At 41.8% G+C, this 25,468-nt stretch overlaps 1 protein-coding gene across 7 annotated transcripts; it reads right to left on the bottom strand.

Moving 5' to 3' along the window:
* Positions 1–520: 520 nt before the first annotated feature.
* dtx2 (deltex 2, E3 ubiquitin ligase) lies at positions 521–23,249 on the bottom strand. 7 transcript variants are annotated; one of them, XM_015367812.2, is made up of 11 exons: positions 23,084–23,249; positions 22,167–22,624; positions 18,642–19,215; positions 15,052–15,113; positions 13,462–13,509; positions 9,626–9,763; positions 6,319–6,386; positions 4,161–4,319; positions 3,277–3,438; positions 2,645–2,734; positions 521–1,722 (listed from the first exon to the last, which is right to left on the bottom strand). In XM_015367812.2, exons 2-11 carry the CDS (start codon positions 22,447–22,449, stop codon positions 1,495–1,497), a joined length of 1,812 nt encoding a protein of 603 aa, XP_015223298.1. In that variant the 5' UTR covers positions 22,450–22,624; positions 23,084–23,249; the 3' UTR covers positions 521–1,494. The 7 variants fall into 7 exon arrangements, with proteins under 7 accessions (XP_015223298.1, XP_015223301.1, XP_015223299.1 ...); XM_015367815.2 differs by having other exon boundaries at positions 15,052–15,110; XM_015367813.2 differs by having other exon boundaries at positions 22,167–22,528.
* Between the last annotated feature and the right edge of the window lie 2,219 nt (positions 23,250–25,468).

Below are 25,468 nucleotides of genomic sequence, written 5' to 3'. Positions count from 1 at the left end.
TTGTCAGATTTTAAAGATGCATTTTGCCCATATTCTCTTATATATGAAGAGACCGGTTTACATTGTCTGGGATTCAGATGCACAATAATTTAAGACTCCTAAAATAAAGTCAGCCAACCACGCAAGAAATGCTGTCCAGTAATTGATCACATCAGCAGTAGAACTCCAAACCCACACCATATCCCCCAACACCATGGCTCAGACGAGTAGAGAGCTCTAAATGAGGAAGTGCAGCTTACTTATTTTTTCCAATGATACCAGGGAAGGGAACATTGGCCAGGTATCAAGATGAGTGGTCATTCACTGCCTTTTTCATGACTCTTGCGCTTTCTGATCAACTGAAGTCAACTCTGACTTGGCCATTCAGCACTAGGTCTGGTCATTCCAGTTTTACAATCATGGTACAAGGAGAAAAATGAAATTGGCACCACCAAGTAAAATCTCATTAACTCCACACAAGTCACTACCAGAGACCTACAGACATATGGTGCCCTACTACAAACACAAGCAACAGTGGAGATCCATTTTATATTCTTTTCATCTTTATTATCTTATATTCCAAAAAAGCTTTTTCATTATACATCATCTTCTGCAGTAGTTCACAACATTTATGTATCTGTACCTCTATGTGTCTGTGACTATTCAACACCCTGTCTGAATTCAGTGTATCGGCACTTGGTTTTTTTATATCTATCAGTAGTGACTGACAATTCACCAATCCACATCCAAAATCAGCACTCCACTCTGCCAATCACTTATACACATTGTCTACTTTACAAGGTCATACAGAATGCACTGCCGCTGGGATTAATTTGCTCAGTTGGGTTTGCAGCACAAACAAGACTGAACAAGGGAAAAGGCAAAACATTTATAAGAGCCAGAGCAAATTGAATCAGCCCAAGACACAGTAGCTGAAGACAAAGTGCTCTTTGACTGAGAGAACTATGAACCTCTGAGCAATAGAGGAAAAGACCCTAGTCAAGCCCAACTTTCCGTGAAGCAGCATCTCAAGTGACGGAAACATTCTGAGGATAGCATAAAAAGCCCCCTTTTCTCTAATGAAAATAAAATAGTTTAAGGAGTCCGGGGGGGGGAAACATTTGGTTAAAATGCATAGGTAGGAGGAGAGCCATTCTAGAAGTTCAACACGTGACAGCTGTATAAAAACATGGAACACACACTATAATGTACATATCTATAAAACCTAATAACATTGTAAGGCAACCCATATATGCATTTATATTTTACCTACTGAAGATGTGTTCCACGAACATTTTTACATTTATTAGTTGAACAGTTGTGAACAACAGGTTTCATCAGTAATCTAAACTTCTTTCTCACTGGCTCATTTCTTAAAGAAAGTCCTGATTTGGAGACAAAAGACGTGGTTGCAAATAGCAGGATAGGTCAGCAGTGGCGGTATTCCCTGTCCACGCGTGTCCTTTCCTATCAGTTCACAGCCATCAACCCCATGACCTCTGTCCGCCCAGTGGATCACGGTTGCTTCAGACAGGCCTCGGTGACGCCCTGGGCTGCCAGCTCAGCCAGGACATTGTCCAGGTAGTTGGGGTCAGGGTAGCCATGGCCCGAAACATTGGACATCATCTCCGTCTTGTGGTGGATCTCGTTCCACACTACAGTGTCCGGCTCCCCAGTGGTGTTGGAGGTGCCCACTGTGAAAATGAGCCGACGAGTCCATGCCACTTTCAGCAGCTCCAGGACCTGTGGGCACAGAGGAGCTTTACAGAGGAGGGCCGTCTCCCCTGCTGGGGGTATGGAGAGACAATGGCTGTGATGCCAACAGAGAAACAGCAACGACAAGCCTAGAGAAAAGCTGGAGTCAGTGATGGACTCCGACTATCATTAACGGGAATCAGAATTGGTTAAAAGCCAAGGACAGAAAATTATAGCAGCTCCTGCAAATCTCTTCAGATTAATTGAGGAGCAAATCAGTTGCTTAGTATACTGGTATTCAAATGGAAGCTTGGATTTCTTAAAGAAAAAAGAAAGAGACCAGGACAAAGTTGAAGAATGCAATTTAGATCTGAAAAGGATTCCACATTACAATATAATCCCCGAAGGCGGAAACATCAGGAAGAAAAACTGCATGTTTGGGTGAGTCACAGCTGGGGTGATGAGCTCTTACACAGGAAGAAGAGCAGGGATAAGAACAATGCTGAGCTGGGCGATTTCACACTCTACACTGAAGAAAGGCTGTGAACCTTCACAGCAATTAGCACCTCTAGTAAGAAACGTGGAAAAAAGGTGGCAATCGTGGGATCCAGTTCATCACACAAAACCCATGCATGCAGAGTTTTGATTTGTTGGTACATACTGTACGAAAGGGAGTAAGTTTGGAATAATCTAATTTCAGAACTTTCCTGCCTATAAATTAAGTCTTTTGTGGCTCCTAATTTAAAAATACGACATTAAGAACTTCGTTCCAACAGCGGGCTTGATAAGGCACTTAGTGCCTTGAGAAGCAAGGAAAATTTGCCTGAAGTTTAGATACAGTCCAAACTCGTGATCAATGACCTTTTTTAATTTTGTCAGCATGCCCTCCTGACACAGCTGTTCCGATGATTTGAAGGGAGGTGACTGGACGGGCAGCGCTGCACCCCCAGGCAGACCCCCGAGGCCTCACCTTTCTGCCCTTGTCGCTGTCGGGGAGGAAGCACAGGCGAGGAAACCCTCTGCAGGAGTACGGCTTGCCTGGGTTGGGGTGCTCCGGCCCCTAGAGCAGAGAAGTGGAAGGACAATCCTTTAAACAAACAGTGACAAAGGAATAGCCTGCACAGCAAGGGAATAAGAGAGTCACTCGGGAGCTGGACAGCTCCACTTGGAGTGCAGGTGAGTCATACAGCTCAGAGGTCCAGACTGAATTTCTTACCAACAGGGTAATGCACCCCTAAGGTGCATCAGCCCTGCCAAGACATAGAAGAGCTGCCTGGGAGATTCTTGGTTAACTCTGACCTGTCTGTGGAGTGCTACCCTATCAATAGCTGTGTTAATCCTACCACTGAAAGAAATGTAATTTCTCATCTCTGATTCATTCCATATTTATAATGAAACCTTGAAATAATTACTGCACCCCAGCAGCAAATACCAGAGGTGTTGCTTAGAAGTGCTTCCAATGAAGTTTTTTCCTTAAATTTAAGATCAGGAGGTCTTTTATTTATAAGTCTATGCTTACTCACATTAAAAAGAAAAGCAACTTTACTTTTCTACACATGCAAGACGTATTTCCACCTGGCTCTCCAGAACCGCCCTGCTTACCTGTATTCCTGGTGGGATGTTGTAGATGATCTGTATGGTACCACAATCAGGGTGGCCTGGGAGCGACTGGGGGATCCGGTAGATTTCCATCTTGCCCTTTGGTTGCGTCCCTGTCTTCTCTCCATAGATTGTCTTGCACGATGGGCACTGCAGGCTGCCATCCTGATGCCCATTAACAAAATATCACAACATTAATCCAGCTTCTTTGTCTCCAAAAGCCAGTAATGAAGCAAAATGAATGTGGAATGTGAAAAGATCTCCAGTACAATTCCATTAAAGTTCAATACATTATCTTTTTTTATATTTAGTTCCCAATTACTGATCACGACCAAAGACAGCTAAGATATATTAAGGTGGGTAGCTGCGTCAGCATGCATAGGCTGCAAAGGAACAAGTAATAGGTTTATTCCATGCTGAAAAAAAGAAGAAAGAGAACACAACGTTTCGGCCGTGGAGCCTTCTTCAGGTGTGACACCTGAAGAAGGCTCCACGGCCGAAACGTTGTGTTCTCTTTCTTCTTTTTTTCAGCATGGAATAAACCTATTACTTGTTCCTAAGGTATATTAATGCACCCACTTACTACGGTTTAGTATTAGATCACTGCTTCAACAATACCCGTGTTTTAATAAGGTTAAAAGAGCAGTACACTATATTAATGACATTTCACACACTATTTCCTCATTATCTCAGCTTCAAGTATACCAAGCTATTTAGCTATTTCTGGCAAAAAACAGCTTAAACAAATTATCATGGGGACATCGCCAAACAGGCTGGACCACAGCTGGAAACAAAATGCATCAACCGGAGAAGCGGGCAGCAAGCTTTGACCAAACTGTCCGATCAGAGGCATATTCTTATTTAACAGCAGCATTTCAGTAGCGCACCTTGGTTCCAGTGTTATACATAGCAAGCATGCAGAGCAGGTGCAGGAAGTGCCCACACTTGGTGAACTTGCCCACGGCGCCGGGTGACACCGATGGGCTCTCCGACACCCCGTCGTAGCCCGAAGCACAGCTCAGCCGCTCCATACAGATGAGACAGTCCTGAAACCGAGAAGGGACGGGCTTGAGAAACCCCAGAGGAAAGGGCTGGAGAACAAGGAAGTTGTGCAGAAAGACTGGTCCCACGGCACGGTGCTGTGACAGCTGTTCCCCCAGTGCGATGGCCACCAACTGCGGCCATCCGCACAACAGAGATTGGACTGCAGGAAATACCTGCTTTAAAAACAACCTGCTTAATAAACTGCAACCAATGTACACAGCCTGCTTATTAGATCATTAAAAGAATAACAAACGAATATTAAGGGCAGGTACATGGAGACAAATGTGCCAAGAAAAGCATCATAAAATGTCCTTTAAGTGTCCTCTTTCATATGAGTTTTCACATTCATGACACCTACAGTATTAACAGTAGATCTTCATGATTCCCTGTTTTCGAAACCCTCATAAAGCCTTTACACCTTTTCACAGACATACTTAAAAGCAGTTTCTTTGGGTTTTTTAAACAACTTTAGAAGTGATTATCTCACAAAGCATGTACAAATGCATCCCAACCTCAAACCTCTCCAACTACAGGCTGGTTATAAAGTCTTGTGCTCAACATTGACACTGAACTCTAACCATCCACCCAAGTCAGTAAGTTCACAGGCTACACAGATGGAAACACAGGCAGGTAAACAATAGTAGGTGGAAAAAGGCCACTATGAGACATTTTTCTTGGAGGGGACTATGAGACTTTGAAACGACCATGTGGGTGAACCCAATCAACAGAGCTTTACCAATATTGAACCAAGAAAAACTAAGCCCAACCAGAACATTTCCACCTAATTTTGTAAAAAAAAAACCTACCCACTACAATAAGGCAAACCAACTCAGGCTGCTATGAGTACAAATGCCAAAAAGCCTAGTTTGGCAAGGACACAAAAAAGTATCACTACAGATGCAGTCTACAGTATGTGTGATGAGCAAGAGGAAATGCAGACTGAGCACAATGCTCTGCTGAGCACAACTCTTCACTGCTTGCGAAGGAAATATGGGGTCACAATCTCCGAAGTCAGTGATGGCCCAGGCCTAAGGTGAAGTAAGATCTGCCCTCACTGAGGCCACAGAAAACGCCTCCTTCTCTGTAACTGAACCAGATGGTGTATCGTCACTGAGAGACTGGATAGACAGCTGACAGAGTGCGAGACTGCTGTGTCTTCACACATATGCTCCTATTTTAGGTAGAAAACTTAAAAAGACTTGAGACTCTGTAGCGTGGGGGGGGGAGGGTAAGGTGCTCCCAAAATAGGAGCTTTACAGACAAATGTTCTATTTTTACAGCAGCTGAGATTTATGGAAATTAGTCTGTCTCACACCAAATTTTAAATGGAATAATGCAGAAAAACTACCAAGCTACACTGGAGGCTAGGATGCTACAATCACTTAGATTAGAGTATGACAAGAATGCAAGCTTCAGACGTGGTGAGGGTTTGAGCCTATGATTTACATACAGGGCCTTGGAAAAGTATATAGATTTTCACTGTGTGCCCATAATACTTTGAAGAAGTTAATTTTTACTTTCTTATACACACTCCACACTTTCAAATTAAAATACAAAAAAATTAAATACAAAATTATGATTGAAAAATGTTAAAGGCATGATCGCATAAATACTCAAATTAAATTCTGGCCCACAAAAGTAACTTAATGAGCCACACAAACAGCTGTCTAGTCTCCTTATACAATAAGAGTGGTTTTTCTGATTTCCTGTTTCAAACTTACTAACAGACCAAGGAACCTGACAAAGACTTAACCATAATGACAATTAAGTTTTCGAAGCAAGTCAGGTATAAAATCACTGAAAAACAAAGATCGGGAGATGGATACAAGAATTATTGAAATTTCCGAATATCCCTGAGAGCACAGTCTACAGTCATCCCTCCAAACCAAATAAAATTACAAAATGACGCACTTTTTTAAACTGAACAAGAAGGCTCTGAATAACTTTGGCTAAGCTTTTTTTTTAGCTGTAAATGTTAAATTAGACCCTCTGCAATCTCACCTCTTCTGGGGGCACATCAACTTTCTCCATATATTTCTGGATGACATCCTCTGGTTTCTGCTCCGGAGCTGTGAAAAGACCGCATAAAACTTGAATATAATTTAAACACATCCGATGGCTGAAAGGATCTAACAACTTGACTTGCGTAGGCAAATTTGGTATGTGGTAATTAACTGGCATCCCTTTAGGTTCTGTTTTGTGCACTGTTGGCCTGGAAGGGCTCCTAAACCGACAATTTGAAAGATTTGTGTCACACCATGCCACCTCACCATTTCTTTTTAACCTTGAGAAAAATGAATGTACAAATAGCTAGGCAGTAAATATTTTATGAAAATGCACAACAGACAATCACAGTTCAGCCTACACCAACTGAAATAACACAAAGAGATCTGCATGCAAACTCACAGGCAGTTTAATAAAACTGCATAAAATAAAATCCATACTTTATATCTGCATTTTATAATAAATGCATGCCTACAGTGAAATAAAAAAAATAAATGGAGTTTGTTTTTTTAATAGTAAAGTTTTTTTAATAGTAATAGCAAAAAACGGAGTAGCAGGGAAGATGCTCAACAATTTAAAATAAACTCGCCGATGTTAGCTTTCTTGTTTGTTATACGTTGCTTAATGCCTGAAATAGGTGACCTGACTTACTTCAGTGCAGCAAAAGACATTGACACACAGGGCAGGAGGAAGAGTAACGAGGTATAATTAAGACTTCAGCATTATTTAAAAAATAAATCATTCTTTAGAGACAGCTGTTAAGCAGTCTGTTTTCCATTAACGAGACTAAAACAAGCTCATTTGCAGCACAGGGAACTTCTCTAAATTGTTTGAATTGTTTCCACATCTTATTTCATGTTACTTCTGCTTATTCTAGCAACACCTGCACTACAATTGTTTACTGTGGAATACCATAGTAAAGCACAATTAAGTGTAATCAAGCACTGTACAATTAAGACAAAAGCACAGCAAGGCAAAGAGATAAATAAAGCATCCAAACAGCGAGGAACCAGGGCAAAGTGTTGTAAATTCACAGTAACCAACATGATTAGACTGAAAAACATTAGCAGTGAGTAAGCTTCTAAAAAGGATTATCAAAAAAGAGTGAACTAAATACTAGTGGTGGGAGTAAGGTGTTTCTTACTATAGCTGTCCTGTTTCTACCTATTCATCAAAAACAACATGCCACGTTACAAAAGAGAAGCCATATACAACTGATAACATCCAATCATAGTCAAGATGAATTTAAAGAAGGGTAGGACCATCACAAAATGACCCACATATAATAATTCTGCTACACACTGAAGCTCAGCCTTTAACCAAAATCTTCCTTACTCCCCTTGTCACTCTCCATCAGAGTGTACAAATGTTCCATACCTTCAGAAAGAAACCATGAAATTATCCATGACAAATTAAAACAATTGGCACTATGTCATCTTAAATTCCATGGATATTTTCTAAGTACCGAATAAACTTGACATAACATTATCTTGTGCTTTTAATGGCCAATTATTCAAATGCTTATTGCTAAATGACTGTATGTAAAGATTTTAAAACATTCTCATGTAAGGGTTTGCAAACTGCTTAAATCCTCTTAACAGGTGCTCCATAAAAGGAAATCCCCTTTTAGAAAAGGATGTAAAATCAGAGAGAATATACTAGACAAGTAGAAACTTATTTCTAACTAAATGTAGCTCATGCAATCTACAGCGGTTCTAATATACACTTGAATACCTAGTATACCTACATGGTGAAACCACTACATATTTGAAAAATAAAAAGCAGAGTTAGAATAACTGGTACAGCTAGACAGAACCAGGACAAGTAGGATAATAAAGGAAAAAAACTTGGCCGCAGTTAACCTGTATTGCCTGAATATGCTGCAACTAACATAAGTAGGCAGCTAAATAAAAGCAAAGGTCAAAAGCTTTGTACAGGGGCATGCAACACAAGATTGCTCTTACATTAAGAGAAGGTAAAAAAACTGGGTAGACATCAGACAAGGGCAACACTGGATATTCTCAGGACTGGATTATTGTCTTCTGCATTTGGAGGGGGAAACTGTGCTGTCTGTGAGATACCCTAGTGAACAAGGAAGCTAGCAATTAAAAAGAGCAGGATGGGGTACTGTAGGTGAATCTTGATGATTTTTCAGAAGCTACAGTTACTATCAGCATTTCTTCTAAAGTGAATTGTGCATCATGTTTCATTTAAATGCACCTAAATGTAGGGTTGCAAATACAATAGATGTTGCCAAATAAGGTTAGGCAGAAGTTGTTTTTAAAACATTAAAAAACTAAAACTTACTAAGAGACTGAAAAATGGTGATCCTCAATCATTCATACTTGAATAATGGTGTAGGACTTCCCCCTTTTGCATACTGTAATTTGTGAAGCATTTTATCACAGTGAACAAAGAAGAAATGTAGGATAAGTACAGATCATGGCTAATATATTTTGTTCGGGTTCAACTTCAAGACACTTTGGCTCATTCATAAAATAGTTGACATCATCTCAAATTGGGTTACTTCCAACATCCAAAACATACCAGTTACCTTTGTTTAAAACTTCTTAATATTTCAGAACTAAATGCCAAATGTAGAAAGCTCAAAGAAAAAACTCTGCATCTCTGTCTTACTCAGTGTCAAACCACTGTAGGAGATGGGAGGCAATATATTTGTTACCAAACACTAAATTCAATAAAACCTATCCCTGATGAGCATAAGATGCAATGTTTCATATTCAAAATTCAGGACTGCTGGGAATAAAGTATTGGCGTTCAGTGTGAAGACTTTGGGATTAGACAACACCCTAAGGTACAGTGACAGTAAGACGTGCAGACTCTGAAGTATCTTTTGCACCCTGGTTTATTAATACTGCAGAGCTGGAAATGAGCAAAAATAAATTATATTTTTTTTTATATAGAGCCATTCCAACCCCAAGGACACTGTACACAATGGTAAAAATCCAATAAAAAAAAAAACGAAAACAAGAAAACACAAGACAAACTGTAGGACAACCATAGATGTTAAGTCTACATTTAAAAATAGCTAAAGAGTCTGCCTCTCACAGAGTCACAAGATTGGCATTCCATGCAGCAAAACTGCAGCAGAATCAGAAAAGGCACCAACGCTGACATTCAGCTCTAGGAGGAATAAGCTAAGGAGCAGCCTCAACAGAACAGGGCCTACAGGAAGGAGCTCGGGCTGCTGTGGAGTGATCATGTGCCAGTGCCCGGGTTCCCACAGCAGCAGAGCGACAGAAAGCCCAGAGGGCTGGACCGGAGCGCAGAGTGGAGTAGCTACCTGTCTCGGGCTGACTCTTTGCCTTCCTAAAGGCGCTGTGAGATTTGCTGGCCTTGCCAGAGGAGGGGTGCTGGGGTGGCGGTGCGCTCGTGAGGCGAACGCGGAGTCCAGCTGCCGACATCAAAATGGACGCCATGCCTGGAGCGGGCAGTGCCGGGGGGGAGCCATGCAGGATGAGAGGTGGAATGGAGAGGAAGGGAAGAGGAAAAACAAATGAATAAAACGGGATGTGTTACAACTGAGCAGGGGGGTGTTGGGGGGAGTGAGGTGAATCTCATCCCTGTTGCAGTACATTAGATACTCTATTTCCCTGCGTGTCTAGGATGTCTTGGCTATACAACCTGTGAAGCTTAGGAGTAACAGACTGGGAGACTGGGAGTGCTTCACCTTTGGCCTTTTCAAATCTTTAGCACGCGTGTACATAGATCATTCATGGACCAGACATTCCTGGAAAATTACTAGGAATAACGAGTGGGTTAGTAATTTAGAACGGCCAATTATTTATTTGGAACAACATATTTTGTGTTTTTCAGTTCTCAGTTCAGACAGCGCACGGGGAGAAACAGGAAGTGTAGGCAGAGTCCTGCCCACTTTGGACCCATTCATCTGTAACACAAAGGCAACACAACCCTTTACTGAGAGGGGAGTGTCTCGCACTGACGGCACCATGTGCCTGTAAGCACCTGGGAAGCCACAGGGGTCAGCCAGTTGAGAGCCCCGGTTGACTGATTCTACCTCACCTTCGGAGGAGCTAAAACAGTTCTGCACTGCTGCTTGATTAACCCCAGTCACCATTTTATCAATTCTCACATCAGTGAAGAATGGAAACTACTGTCATAACTTTATTAGAAAAAAAATGAAAAACAAACATCCTAGGGCAGAAAACTGGATACAATAGCCTTCTCTCTCCTGTAAACTTTCTTAATGTTAAAACGTGATTAGGAAGCAACTACTTCTGTTAATAGATTTGCAGGGCCACAATAGACAGACTACACTTGATGCAGCTATAGTTAAACACGAAATGTATGATACAGGAGCTCCCTTTACAAGCTAAAGTATTTAGAATATTTCTCACTAAAAAACAAAGTCTTCATGTGGTAAGACCATCTTATTAAGAGTCACTGTGATTTACAGCTACAGAGATTGCCTGAGAAATGCAGATCAGTGTAATGGCTGTACAGGCACAAATGTGATCTCCCTCTTCCCACCTTGTGGTTCAACTCCCAGACACACACTCATTACACGTGCACCAAAATGCTTCCAAAGGTTGTGAACAACTTAGAAACCGTGAGAAGAGTAAATGAAAACAAACCCAAAGAAATCCCCCTCAGGTGCCTCAAACATGCATGTACAATCTTCCAGGAGTTACAAAGACTAATCATACAGCATTTTATACATAGATGAAGGCATAACAAGGGACCTTTGCCAAAGTATTAAGTTATGCAAAATAAGAACAGATGAGGGAGATGCTAATGCCAGGGCATGTACAATCCTTACCTTCCTTCGTACTAATGTGTATATGACCTGCTCTGTTTTATCTGTTCTCACAGTTGTCCAAAGCATAAGCTATTCCTAAAAGACGGTCATCATAAAATTCAATTGTACAAATTCAAACACCTTTGTTGATACAGCAAACAACCTGATGACTGATTTTTGCAATTGCACTCCTGACATCTCGGGAAACAAGGGGACATCACATCTTTTGCTTGCTAAATTCATTTGGAGCACCAATTAGCTGGCTTTCAGCCCATTTAATGTTTAATTTTTACAAGATTCTCTCAGCAATTCCTGAGGATGTGCTAGAAGGCAGGTACTAATGTATCATTGTTATACAAATACACTCCACCTATCTCACTACCAAACCTCTGCTCAAAATAAACCAAGTCCAAATGTTTCTTTCCAGTTTGCTCAGCTCCACCAGAGGTACATTATAAAAAAGGCTACAAAAACAATCCGATGAAAGAGAAGAAGATATAGACAACAGGATGTGAAATAATAGATCAAGATATGTGACAGACTCCGAAAAATAGAAGATGATCAAATTGGTCAAACGCCCAATTGCAGAGTATCAGACTGGAATCTGACCGTCAGCCTGTTCCTTCCTTCCTGTCCTCAGTTATCTGCCGAAAGCACCAGAAAGCTTAAAACAACTTTTCACCCTACACCCCCAGAGACCCTGGAAACAAAAGAGCTCACGTCCCATCAAGCTATCTGCCAAGACTGAGCTACTATAAAGACAGGGGTTGTTGACTGATACTGGCCACTCCATACTGCTGGAAAAGTAAAGAAACTCTCTAATACTATCTACATTGCATGTGCTGATTACTAAGTTACAACGTAATTCACAATAAAAGAAAACATTCTAGTGTTACTTAAGATGACAGACAGTTAAGAGGTTTATAGAAATAAATCTGCAAGCAAAGAAACATGGAATTTGCGATCCCGAAGACTCAACATTTATAGCTGATTAAAAAAAAACTGCACACACTCTCCACTATGCCTCTGTCTGACTTATTACAATGGCGTAATTACTAATTTTGAATTTAAACACCAGTTTAAGGCCAACAAAATGCAACATCACAGCAAGGTAAATAATGGTTTAAACAACTATTCAACTAAAAATAGAAATGAAAAATCAGATAAACACGAATGCCATTTGGGGCTCCATGATTTTTACACCACCTCACCAAAGCAGCTGCTGTAAAGTCCTCAACAGAATGACTTCCTTGGAAATCTCTGAAGCTTTTATTTTAACTTCTTACCTTTATTCTCCGGAAAAGGAGAGATATGAGCTACTTTTAGAAATGCAGGAAATGCCCCTCAGGAAATTGCCATTACAACTTAATAACTCAAGTAATCCCGAGTTCGGTCAAATGGTTAAAAATATTACTTGAATGCTTTAATGAAAAAACACCTTATCTAATTATAACTCATTGTATACTCATGAATAAATCAGTCACTACAGAGGCATACAGTCTTTTGATAAGATATGTTTGTGTTAAAAATAAACTGCTTATCACCTCTTTTCTCCTCATTTTGTCTTATACCAAAACATTATTTTCAGAAAGGTGTTAACAGATTAAATCAGAAAATGTGTTAATTTAATGTTAAAGCTATATTAACACATGCTATTGTAACAGCTCATGACTACAGAGCTCTGGTGAGAAACTAAAGTTTCCCTAAAGTTCCACTCTTACTTTAGAAATTACTCAAGAAAAATATTTGTCTGAAGATATTCCAAGTCTCTCCTAGTATGTTCTCCACGATCCTTGATATCTCTAAAACCAAAACCATTACACAACAGAAAAACAGACTTTTGAGTCCTCGATTTCTAAAGTACTGTCATGACTAAAGCGAGTCTATTTAATGGTGAACCACTTTGTTCAGCATCTTATACTCAAATAAATTTAAAATCTCATAAACAGGCCTTTAAAAGAACTGCAAAGTCATACTCTTAATCATATCCATCTTAATTAAAATGAAATATGAACTTGCAGGGATGTTATGAAGAACACTTCGACAACTTCCTACTAAGGTCTTTACAATTCTTTATATGATTTAATATTCTTTGAAAGAAAATTCAATTGGAAAAGGATAGAGAAGAAAGGCAGATCATAGAGATGATCCAGAATCCCAGTAGAATCAACAAAGGACATGGCTCTGGGTCCACAGACACTGGCGATCTCTGGGGAGGTCAGAACTGTGACAAAGCAGGACTTCAGCATTTATCTTCAGTTACAGAACCTTCCTGTTACTGCATTCACAGATGGTGTTCTAAGCTTACATTACAGTGCGAAACATATAGATACAGTAGTGGGGAAAAAAACTGGAAATACCTGGATAAATGAGTCGCCCAGTATATGGAAGCAATGGCTTCCACACACCTGTGGAGTATACGATAATTAAGCAGACATCCCAACATACTTCAGGTTGCATATAAAAATGCTAGACAGGCCTTGCTGCCCATTTTGTTACTTACAGGCTAGAAAGAACAGACCTTAGTGAAATAGGGGAGATTGGTGAAGAGCATGTGGTTGAAATTTCAGTGATCACGACTACTCCACCTGCTGAAGTTTCGCCACCACCGGTGATTAAAGTGATGTCAGCATGGAACTCGGAGGGCAAGACATCATTCACAAATAACATTTGGCAGAAGCGCCCACTGCACAGATATCACATTGATGGCACAGGACGACTGCAGGTCAATTAACTGCACATTTTAAACTGAGGCAGCCAGCGTCATTAAAAAGGACAGCAAAAAACTTCACAGGGCAGGACATCATAGTCGGATTGCGGTGCTCATCATACTTGGAAAAGCATGTTTGCGAGTCCAGTGGTGGAATGGACTCAGGCAATGGACTACTGAGCAGTGGAGAAATACGATATGGGTAGGAATCATCCCTCCCCATGTTCTCCACAAACAGTGCATGTGTTTCCAACTGTGAAGGGCTCTGGTGGTTCTCTAATGCTGGTGAGTGCTTTTTCCTGACAGAATTTGGGTGCACTCATTCTCTCCTAAGATAAGATCGATATTAATAGCTATCATGTTACGTTGTCATGTCATGTTGTGTCATGTTACTAAGCGATAAAGGTGAGCTACTGAATGACAATGTCCCCGTCCATAAAGCACATGTGGTCATCCCATGGCGTAAGGAGTGTGATTTCTCTTTTCAGTCACAATGTCTAAAAACAATTTGAGCATTTCTGGGATATTGTGGAACAACACCTGAGACAGGGCTTTCCACCACCTTCAACCTTCAGCCTTCAGCCTGCCATGAGACGACTGACTTTTTCCATGGAAAAATGAAGCTGCATCCCCCCCTACAAAGTGCCAGATGCTTGCAGGCTGTGTACTGCAGTGCATACACGCTGGAATGACCCTACGCACTATTAAGCATGGCATTTTCTTTTTTTCTTCACTACATGCAAGCTGTAACAACGTTTTATTTGTCAATTGTTCTGGTAAAGGCCATCTTGGAAGGATGGCAAGGTTGGAAGAGAAAACAAATTTCTTCAGAAACTTGCAACTAGACAGAAGAAAATGTAGCAGGAACAAGTGTGAGACAGACCATCCTAAAGAAAGAGGTGGGCCAAATGCTTATTGACAGCTTTGCTGAGAGAATGAAGTGCAAAACCAGACAGTTTCCTCCAGCTTCAGACAGACTGGCACTGAAATTGTTTTTCACCAATGCTGCAATAGCATGCTTTGCTGTGTATTTGTACGTATCAATTTTCATATGTTTCTCCATCATATACTTAGCCGAGGACATATCTGCCCTTGCCAAAATGACTACTATATGGCACACTCTGCAGAACAACCCACTGTGACTGGGCATCAAGAGCATCGCAGACGTTGATGCCGTTAGCGTGAATGATTCGACTTCTAATCCGCTTCGCAATTGCTAGAATGGAAGTGATGAATTTACCTGCCAAGGCTGAGTTGATGCCACTGGGTCCATTCAGCTGCACGGGAACAGAAGGAATACTGCTGAAAAACAAGGGCTCTTTTAGAAAAACACAAGTGTAAGGGGGAAGAGGTCTCCCTTTTGTTAAGGCAAGGAAGAGGCCATTTTGTGATATAGCAATGAAACACTTGATATTGGAAGAATACCAAGATTAGATTAGACTAGGCTGGATACAGTAAAGCACAAAAGAATATTGTGATCATGGCTTCAGCATGATTTATGATGAAGACCACATGATCTTAGAACTGGACTATGCAATGCACAATTTACTTCATTATGGAGTTATCTGTAAGGTAATCAAAAAGAAGGGGCACTTTGGGGCATAATAATCATTTTCTTAACAGTTTATTAGCACACAAACAGTTCACTTTTTTGGCAGTTAGCCAGAAAATTAAGCTTGTGTTGAGGCTGCTCATTTCAGCATGCTTACTGACTCAAAACCAGTGCCTACTGCAAGCGGCCAAATGAAGTGTCCTGCTTAATTTCCACGAAGGCCATAAACAAGCATAAACAAAAAGTATAAGCAAACAATCATGTTGAAATAAATGAAGAGAATAAAGAGAAGGTACTCAAGCATTCTTGTTTCTCACCAATGGGGCTTAACATTTTATGTGGTTGCTGCACTTAGAAAAGAGGTTTCTTTACAGTTTTGATATAGTGGCACTCTGAACAGAGGTAGATAAAGAAAGCTGTGGCCAATCAAGACACTACTCCTGCAAAGTGATCCGGTACAAACACAGAGATTTTCCTGTGGCTTTCAGCCCACTATTCTGATTTCAGGTTAACAAAAGCGAAAATTGTACTACAGGTGATATTGCCGTCGATGAGCTCAAAATCAAAATAAAGCCACATCAGCACAACTTATTCGTCAAGCACGGGGAAACACACAAAACTGCTGTGCTTAGCACTGCAGGAGACTGTGAGCAATGCCAGCCTGAGCTTGAGAAATAACAAGGATGCATTTATAACTAAAAAAAATCTTCACTGTGTTTTACGTCACTTTGCTTTTTGTTTCAATCTGAACAATAGAATTAGGATGAGTTTCTTAGTAAGCCTTAGATTAGTCACCTTTATTTTTATCATTAGTACGTAGGCTACAATGTTTTTTTGAATAAATATTTAATCACTCTGAAATTAAGATCTATTTTAGATAGAACTGTACAATATTTTACAGGTTTCTGCATAGCATATCATTAACACCCTTGGGAAAAACAGACTTTTTTTCTCATGCCTTTTGTGTACACCTGTGTCAGGTCTTGGGAATCTGGGACAGGGACTCCCGGATTAATATTGGCCACAGGGATCCGAGCTGTCAACCCTGCTCTCTGCTGGACCAACTGCTGACTGATTTGTCGCCCCGTAGGCCAGGCGAAAATGGGCTGTTCCTGGTTCAGAGTTCAGTATAAACAGAAAAGAGAACAATGGGACCCTAAATCACCCCTTCCTCTTCCACTTGAAACAATGGCGCGGTCCCTGTTTGTCTCAGTCCTCCTCATTTCCTGGAATTATCAGCCAGCAGTGGCAGCAAGAAGACAAGGTTAGAGAGCTGCACTCAAGGACTGTACTGCAGATTACCACTGCGCCACAGACACAACAGTCAGGCAAAACTTCCATTGTTTTACAGGGAATCAAGTCTTTCTTCCACTTGTAATCGAAAAAAGCTTTGAAACTGTCCCAATTACTCTCATTGAGCTTTAAATCACCATTGAAAGCACTTTATATTCCAAGCAATATGGTTTCTCTCCCACTATCAATATTGGAATGTGCATATCTTTGTATTTGCTCACACGAAAAAAAAAATACTTTCTTCCCCCACAGCATGAACAAATGGTTTACTGATTTTCATTCTGTCCCATGATAGGGGTTTTTCTGCGACTATCTTTTAGGGAAATTGTTTGGAAAACGTCTGCACACTTCAGCCTGTAGGCATTGGAGTGCTGCCAGCTTCAGACAACCCACACAAATAACGTGTAACAGAACACAAAAAGCAGGGAATCCCGGATTTGCATTATTAAAAGATTTATAATTTTACCTCAATATGGACACTACAAATCTGGGACTTTCCGTTTCTTCCACCCTAAAACAAAACCTTGATGCAGGGAGATTTGTATGCAGGCACTGCAAGGTCAAATGGTGATGTAACTAGTGTTTTTAAATCTTCCTTTTATTCATTACCGTGAAAAATGGGGTATCAGCGTAACCGAGCTATACAGATATGAGTCAAGTACGTATCGTTAAACTCAGTATTAAACTTGCCAGTGTAATGTTTATGCTTTGCTTTATAATTTGTGACAAATGGGCACAAATCACTTAAGAGATAAACAAGGATTGCCTTTGGAACCCTTCAGCATTTAGTTATAAATCAGACATTTATTCCAAAAGAACATGAGATTAAAGTGCAGGAAAACACACAGATTTCAGGCTGAACACTTCCAGTAACACTACAAACAACCGGTTTGAAAGGAAGCTAGTGTAGCTCGTCTCTCAAATTTCTGATGTCCGAAACTAAAGGTACTAAGCAGCTCAAACAGTATATTCAGCTGTGCGTGCACGGTGTGCTGTCTCTCAAAAGAACAGGAAACGTGTGGGCATGCAGTGGTCAGTTAGAGCACGCTGCTTGACAGATGACAGATCGCGATGGCCTAGATACATTGAAAGATAACAGATGAACTCTTCTTGAGATGCAGATAATGCAAACAATTGGGACAATACACTTGTATTCCAATTCTGAGGTATATGTACAGTAGGACTTTTTATGAATGATGAAGAAACTGTCCAAATGAGAATACTGGTCCAATAGCCATTTTAAAAAATTATATTTAAAATAATCAAATAAAGCTTTGAAACATTTACACATCTATATATAGTTACAATGAGAAAGCATTAAGTTTTTTTGCAAAATGGACATTGACAGGAAGTAGCTTTTTATGTCTTTGTAAAGCTCTCCCTGGTAATACCTTGCTCTTCTCCTCCTTATCATATGGTCTGATGATGCTTAGGTTTATTTCAATTTGGACAACTTTAAGTATTGAAAAACTAAGTACAGACTTTGTGACTGAAAGACTCTTGTACCTGGTGTAAAATGCACGCTTTTTACAATATTTTGGAAAGGCCAAATGCTTTTTAACATTTGGCTCTCTGGTGTGGTAGTGATTCTGAAAGAACGAGGCATGTGGCCATGCTCCTACTATATACCAACGTGCAGAACCATTACAATACCCGATAGGGGAGGTAGTGCAGCTTCTCTCGCAGATGTCAGTGCAAACCTGCAAGCATCTAACCTGCTACAGAACCTGCAGCTAGCTAGAACCAAGCTCTACTCAATGAATACCAGCTCACCAAAACTATTGGCTTGGCGAGTCCTGAACCCAGCTGCTTAGCAGACAGACCCATGCTCAGTCTAGCGAGGTCTGGATCATAGAGTACTGGGATGAGATCCAAGTCAGCAACTTTAGTGACTGACCCACTAGGGAACCCCTACAGAGCTTTTCTTTTGATGTTCATATTATACAGCAGTTGCGCTAGCAGAGAAAACAAAGTGGGATGCTTACCTTAAGCCATTGGAGACGTTGGGCTGATAGGCTCTTGCGGGTTGGCCCCCAGGGGGCACTGGGTGCCAGGGGCCACCCCAGGACATATTACCCACAGAGAGGGGCCGCTTGGGGTAGGGGGAGTAGGCAGGGGTGGGGCTGGCAGCCGGAGCCCTGCCATAGACCTGCAGACTGGGTTTGCTGCTCTGAGCTGCGGAGAAGGAGTGGCGCGTGCGGCTGGGCATCGGGCCGGTGCCGCTGTTAGCCATGCATTGGAGGCAGGAGCAGGCCGGGCCCGAGTGGATAACAGAGCCCACGGCCGGGTAGGGCGCGGAGGTCTTCCTGCGGATCTGGCGCCTGAAGCCGGTGGTCTTGTTGACCTGCACGAGTGCCGCAAGGTTTACGACGTAGCTGTAGCCCTGCTGGCCCAGGTCCGCGGAGGGCTGTCGGGCCTGGTAGCTCTGCTCCAGCAGGATGGTTGTTTGCATCTCGTAGGGGGTCCAGCCGCCCTCGTCATTAGCCCACTCCCAGGACACCCCGCTCCCCAGAGCTCCACACTGGGGGAACAGGCTCCTCCGCACTGACCGCATCTTCCCTGGGACAGAGAACAGAAAAGATCCTTAAGGCTAACTAGACCTTTTGGAAATAATCCCCAACTGAAAGCACAAAGAGCAATACTGGCACTTAAGAAGAGCATACCAAGCCTGATAAAAAAACACCTTTTATTAGTTGTTGAATCTCTGGCCTTGTCCCCATGCCATTCCTAGCACTGAAGAGGAGTACACCTTTCTGAAGAAAGTATTCCCTTTCAAGAGCAGCAAACCTGAATTGTGAGCTAACAGACAGTCCTCTCAACACACACCTTTCTCATCTTTCTTCTTAATTCAGAAATAGTGGCATATAGCCTAAGACGTTTTACTTTACTCAAAACAGGTGACAGAGTGGCACGTTATGCTCGTGATCGTTGCCTGTTAACACCAGGGATCCTGGGCTCAAACCCAATAATGAACACCCTTCTGAAGGTAATATTGTTCACACTGGCTGGGCACCAAGATTCCCCACTCATTTCCCAGAGGAATCCAGGTGCCCCATGACGACAGCTGACCTCCCCAGCTGTACCATCTCTGCCCGTTACGCCTGCATGCAGGGTGTGAGACAGTCATTCACCCTTCAGTTAAGTGGACAGCCCTTCTTGATTCTTTAGTGTACATCTATAAGGCCATCACAAACCTTATTTTCATTGATTTGTCATTATTAAATGATCTGCTAATAAATGCGTGCAGTGCGGCCTTGCAGTTTAGGGGCCCATGGGCTCAATTCTGGACCTGGGGTAAATTCAGCATGGAGTTTGTACTGTATGTTCTGCCTGTGTTTGTGTGGGTTTCCTCCCACAGTCCAAAGACACAGAGGTAGGTTAACTGGCTTCTGGGAAAACTGGCCCTGGTGTGAATGTGTGTGTTACGGTGGACTGGCATCTCATCCAGGATGTATCCTGCCTTGTGACCCTTGTTTGCCAGGTTAGGCTCTGCTACTGTACACCCCTAGACGCTGTATTGGATAAGGCAAAAGAAAAAAAAGTGGATGGATATTAAATGTTTAATAATCTAATGAGAATTTAAAAAATGAAGCATGCAGTTTGTTTGTTTTTCTTTCCTCATATTAATGATTTCAAATTTCAGGAACAAGAAACCAACCAAAAAATGACCTTTCAAAAGATGATAAAAATGCTATCTTCTGTTTTTGAAGACATTTTTCACTTTTTTTAGGCATATCAGAAATGGTTTTCTATATCTAAAAGGCTTAGGGAACTTATCTGTTGTGTTACATTAAGACCCATGCAATTATCTGCTCTGAGCACTGTCACTATTGTGCATCACCTATCGGTCCCAGTCAAAAGTTACCTGCTACTAGGTTTTTTCCACCCACACAATCTTTGAAACTCTTATTATCTAATCAGAGGTCAACTGCCTCACAAATTTCTGCTTCTACTCAGAAAGAGCCACATGGTCAGATCAAGCAGGACTGACCATTGGTATAAGCTGATGGTCTTTTTGGACAAGTGCTGTGTTCAATAGGACTAAAACAAGCCACAACACTAATCCTCTGCAATCATGGCACTGATTAGAAAAATCAAAGGACATTGGTTGTAATCCTGTTTCAACCTAAGGAAAGCAGAAATTACCAAGACCAATGCTGCAGCAAAAAGTAAACTTGATGGCATAAATGTTGGGGTCAGAGGGAGTCTTTTCCTAGGCTGCAAAATCTACACTTCCATCAATACAAGCTGCCTGTGCTTGCAGAATCGTCTCTTTCTAGTGTGCGAAAGGCTGCTGATCCCCACCAATAGACTGTTTTGGGCTTCCTGCTATGTTCAGATGCTGAAGTTAATGTAGTTTGGATTTCCTGCGGTTTTTCTGTAGCTTCCCGTCTGCACCAAGCAGGTGGCAGCAAGCACCCTGCTCCAAGCCACTCGTGTGCCAGTAACAAGCCCTCAGAACAAAGACGCACTCCAGTGCTGCACACTGCCTCCTCGCCAGCACACGCAGGCCTCTTTGTTTCAGGTCCTCTGTGCATTTACTGCAGTTTCCATCATACCTCCACCCATTCAGTGGTGAACTAAACATTCTGGGACTTTTTTTTCTTTTGCTAAGGAATCTTAACTAATTAACACATTTGCTTACATACTTCCTTTGTTGTCCCAGATAGGAAATATGCTCTGGGGGTAGGTAGAAGACATAATATAACAACACACAATACACTTAACACAACATGAAAGCATTAACAAGAAACATACAGTACATGCACAAGATGAGAACAAGTCAGCACCTTAAGCAATCTTCACCATTTAGAAAAACAAAGAAATTGGGCCATCAGATTTGGACACCATAGTAACTGATCTGTTTGAACAGCTGGGGTCCCTCCAGTGATGTGTGTGAAATATGCACTCTTGAGCTCTTCCCCACTGATGAGACTGCAGTCTGGTGATCTCTTGCCATCCTGAAAGTTACCGATGTCACAGGAATCTCAGCTGAAATAGATTTTATAGCTGAGAAATACGACTGGTTTATTATTTTTTAATTTCCATCCGTCTTTCAGCTTGCAGTTGGCTCTTTGATGGGCAAAAGTTAAAACTGACAAACACCACTCAGTAGGCCTATATTGTATAGCCTGCCGAACTAACTGCACTATTTTCTCAACTGAGCTGAAAACTTAGTAAAGGATCCTGCTTCCTTGTATACACTGACGCTGCTGTACCTACAGACGGGCACCATTGCTGATGAAGTGCTAGATTTGTAAGATTAAACACTGGAAATTTAAAAAAAAAACACACTGAACGTCTACAGAGCTAAAAGACATTGACAGAGTCATTACGTCACTGACGATTACTCAGTAACGTTGAGAAGAAAAAGGACGGGGAATCCCAGGAGACTCAGTCAATTCCAAATTACACGAATTGCCAAGAGAAAGGTTGGTCACATTCCGGCGCAACCCAGAGGCGCAGGGGCACTAACCAACGCTTCTAAATGAAGAACCACAGCCACTTACCCGTGTCTTGGCGAAACTGTTTCAGACTGGGGATGTCGATGATGTAGGGCGCCAGGGCAGGGTCAGCCTGTCCCAGGGAGATGCTGGTGTTCGCCGGCCCCCCGCCCCGCTGGGTCAGGAGGCACCGCTCAATGTACCCGCTCACTTGGCCACTGTACGGGCGCCAGTACCCCAGGTCGTCCGCCCACTCCCAGACAGCCACCGTCGGCTGCAGCTGCGCCGCCGAGCCCCGGTCGGCTGGGGGTCCCGACCCGCTACCGCCCGGAGCGGAAGCCGCCGCCATCTCCACCCGAGCCGGGCTGCGGTACAGACGGCAACTTCTCCTCCTCGGCCGTGCAAGACTCGCTGAGCTGGACTACGCGCTGCAATCATGAAACAGGAGTCGCAGATCACCGAGACCAGACCCAACTTGCGACACCGTCAACGCGTCCGAAACTGCTCATCCTTCGCGTAGCTCACTGGCAGATTAAAAAAAAAACAGCCTGGTTAATCGTTTAGGATAAAACGTCATTTAGAACTGTTCACCGGGTTAATCGTGTATTGCCCTTTCAGTCGAATGCATGCGATAAAATAGCCAGTGCGCTATTCACGACACCTCTGCCCTGTCGCCTGTGCTGTCCACAAGCGAACCGAACCGAAACTCAATTTAAATGGAAACAGCAAGTTACCCTACACGTCCTGAACGGCTGTCATCACTCGAGTGACTCAAGCACGCCACAGCCGGAAAATAATAGAAACTATTACAGCACGTATACCTAGATTTAAACTTGCTACAACAATTTAAACACCCAATACCCAACTTCAATGCTATCCATTCTGAGCTCCTGTCTCTGTAGCGCTGTAGCTATGTAAACAATTTACACAGGCAGTATCATAGGAAGTCTCCCCCTTAACTAAAAAAAACAACACAAATATACCATTAATAAAACGAAATGCAAAACTACAGCTTCCAACACAAGGCTGATTTCAAGGAATAAACACACGCGTCGTTTTGCGAGCTCTTCCGACAGCTGTACTAAACTCGTTTCCAGTTTTCTCACGGATCTCATATCGGAAACACCCGTCCGAGCTGCAGACAGAGGTTTCTGGGAACTGTAGTCGTAGAACTGTAGTCGACTGTAGTCGCAACGGCGCAGGAAAAGTACGTCACTGCTGTGTTACCCCCAGGACAGCGGTATGAGGAATCATGATAAATTAGGCTCTGGTGTTTCCAATGATAAATTACATATCTTTATTTGCTGTAGTTATTTCAGAACCCTTTTGTCTTTTCTTGTCCCCACTATGAGAGACATTAACATCTGCTACCAAAAGAAAAATAGTGTTAGAATAAGAGTTTTCATTCAATCAAGTGTGTTTTGTAACATCATGGAAACGAATTTACAATATAACAAGATAAAATTACAACTACAGAGACAAGTGTACACTAATTAACATATCAATTAATTAGTGTAGACTAAACAGAACAACATGCAAATTAAACAGAATTGAATTCAATTTTCCATTGAAAAAATGCATTTTAATTTTAGTTAAGACCCAGGCAGGTGAGATCTTAACATGCTGCAACTTGTTAAGGCCATGTTTGGATACATCAGCAAACAGATTGACAGCTACAGGGTAAACAAGGAGAGTATATGCTCAATCCAGTGAGTTTAGATGTAAAAAACCTTGTTGCATCTATTTGTTAATCTAATCTAATCAGTTTAAGAAGATTGTAGTATTTACAGATGTTTTGTCAGTACCTCCATGATTTCAAACACTGTATCAGCTTATGTCATAAAACAGTGCATAAAAAATCATCCTGCGGTCTTGAAACAAGCCTTTCCACATTCATTCTCATTGAGTGTTCGGTGTGTCTGGGTTTCTGGCGCAGATTAAATGACATCTGTGAATAAGGCTCCATTCAAGCAGGCGTCAGTCCCAGACATGGGCTCGCTCTGTCCACGTCTGTCTGCAGTTCCTGAACTTGTTTCCCTGCCCTGGATGGACGATTGAATAGCACTCACTGTGCAAGCCACACTCTGTCCACTTCATTTGCTTCCACAGACTGCAGCACAGTTCTGTGAACCCACACGTATCAGATACAGGGCTAAGGTAAGGAATATACTGTAACTGCGCACTAATTCCCACATTTCAGTGTGTCTTCACAATCATCTCTTTCTGAAAGGCTTATTCTAGGCATATCTATATCTAGGAACAAGTAACAGGTTTATTCCATGCTGAAAAAAAGAAGAAAGAGAACACAGCGTTTCGGCCGTGGAGCCTTCTTCAGGTATGAACTTCAGGCGAGCAGGCTCCACGGCTGAAACGTTGTGTTCTCTTTCTTCTTTTTTTCAGCATGGAATAAACCTATTACTTGTTCCTTTGCAGCCTACGCATGCTGACGCAGCTACCCACCTGAACTACTAATATCTATATCTATATATGGAAAACCTGGACAAACGCATTCTTTCATGGATGGTCTAACCTATTTCTGCAGATTCCTGCCTCAGAGATTTCAGGTCAAATGTTGCATTTTCAAAATCTAACAGACAGAGCAAATAACTAAACCCTATTGTATTGGGAATCTCAGGACACATGCATGGCTGCTCTCCAAGGAGTATTGCATAAAGGACAAAATGTTCATGCAAAAATCAGGAAAAGCAAGCACTGAGGTGTACAGGAAATAAAACACTGGGATGGGAACTTGAAAGATACGAAAATGCAGGAATAATGCCTGCTGGGAAAAGTGAGCAATGGCACAGAGGTTAGTGGGATATCTTGTTAGCTCTGAAAACAGAAGATAAACTGATTTTAATCCACAATTGTACAGTTCTCAATGGTATCAACCCAAATGACTACTTCAGTTATATCAGTAACTTTAGAAAACCTCACACTTTTGTTACATTAGCTTGAGAAACTGGAGTGTCTGTCTCTGAGCGATCCACAAATTTTAAAAAACAGGAAAAAAAGGAAAAACATGAAAGGTGGGAGAATGCATAAATTATTCATGTGTATGGCAGACAGTGATATTATTATCAAGGACTTTTAACTAGGTGGTAAAAATAGTTTCTTTACCTGTATTAGTGCTTTATTTTTATTTACAGCCTCCAGTCTCAGCTACGAAAGAGGTTTTTACATAAAGACTGATGTAGCTGAGCTTTAAATGTTGAATTAAATTCCTTACACCTCAGGGTGTTTTTTTATCTGACATTTGACTGAAAACCCTAGGGATGCTCTGACATGGGTTGTATCTACTGTACATATGGCAACTGCTCTGTGATACAGCACTACAATTCCCTGTGGTTTGCTTGCTTATATCACCT

This window comes from Lepisosteus oculatus, chromosome 26, assembly GCF_040954835.1.
Source record: "Lepisosteus oculatus isolate fLepOcu1 chromosome 26, fLepOcu1.hap2, whole genome shotgun sequence".
In the NCBI taxonomy this organism is placed as follows: domain Eukaryota; kingdom Metazoa; phylum Chordata; class Actinopteri; order Semionotiformes; family Lepisosteidae; genus Lepisosteus; species Lepisosteus oculatus.
Note: the sequence above shows the minus strand (reverse complement) of the source record. Positions and strands in the feature narration are given on the sequence as shown.

Excerpts from the sequence above, each read along its gene's own strand:
- dtx2 (XM_015367812.2), bottom strand. The coding sequence starts at position 22,449 with ATGGCGGCGGCTTCCGCTCCGGGCGGTAGCGGGTCGGGACCCCCAGCC. Across the intron at positions 13,510-15,051 it reads CATCAACTCAGCCTTGGCAG|GTGTGTGGAAGCCATTGCTT; the intron begins GTAAATTCATCA and ends TATACTCCACAG. Across the intron at positions 1,723-2,644 it reads ACAGCGACAAGGGCAGAAAG|GTCCTGGAGCTGCTGAAAGT; the intron begins GTGAGGCCTCGG and ends CTGTGCCCACAG.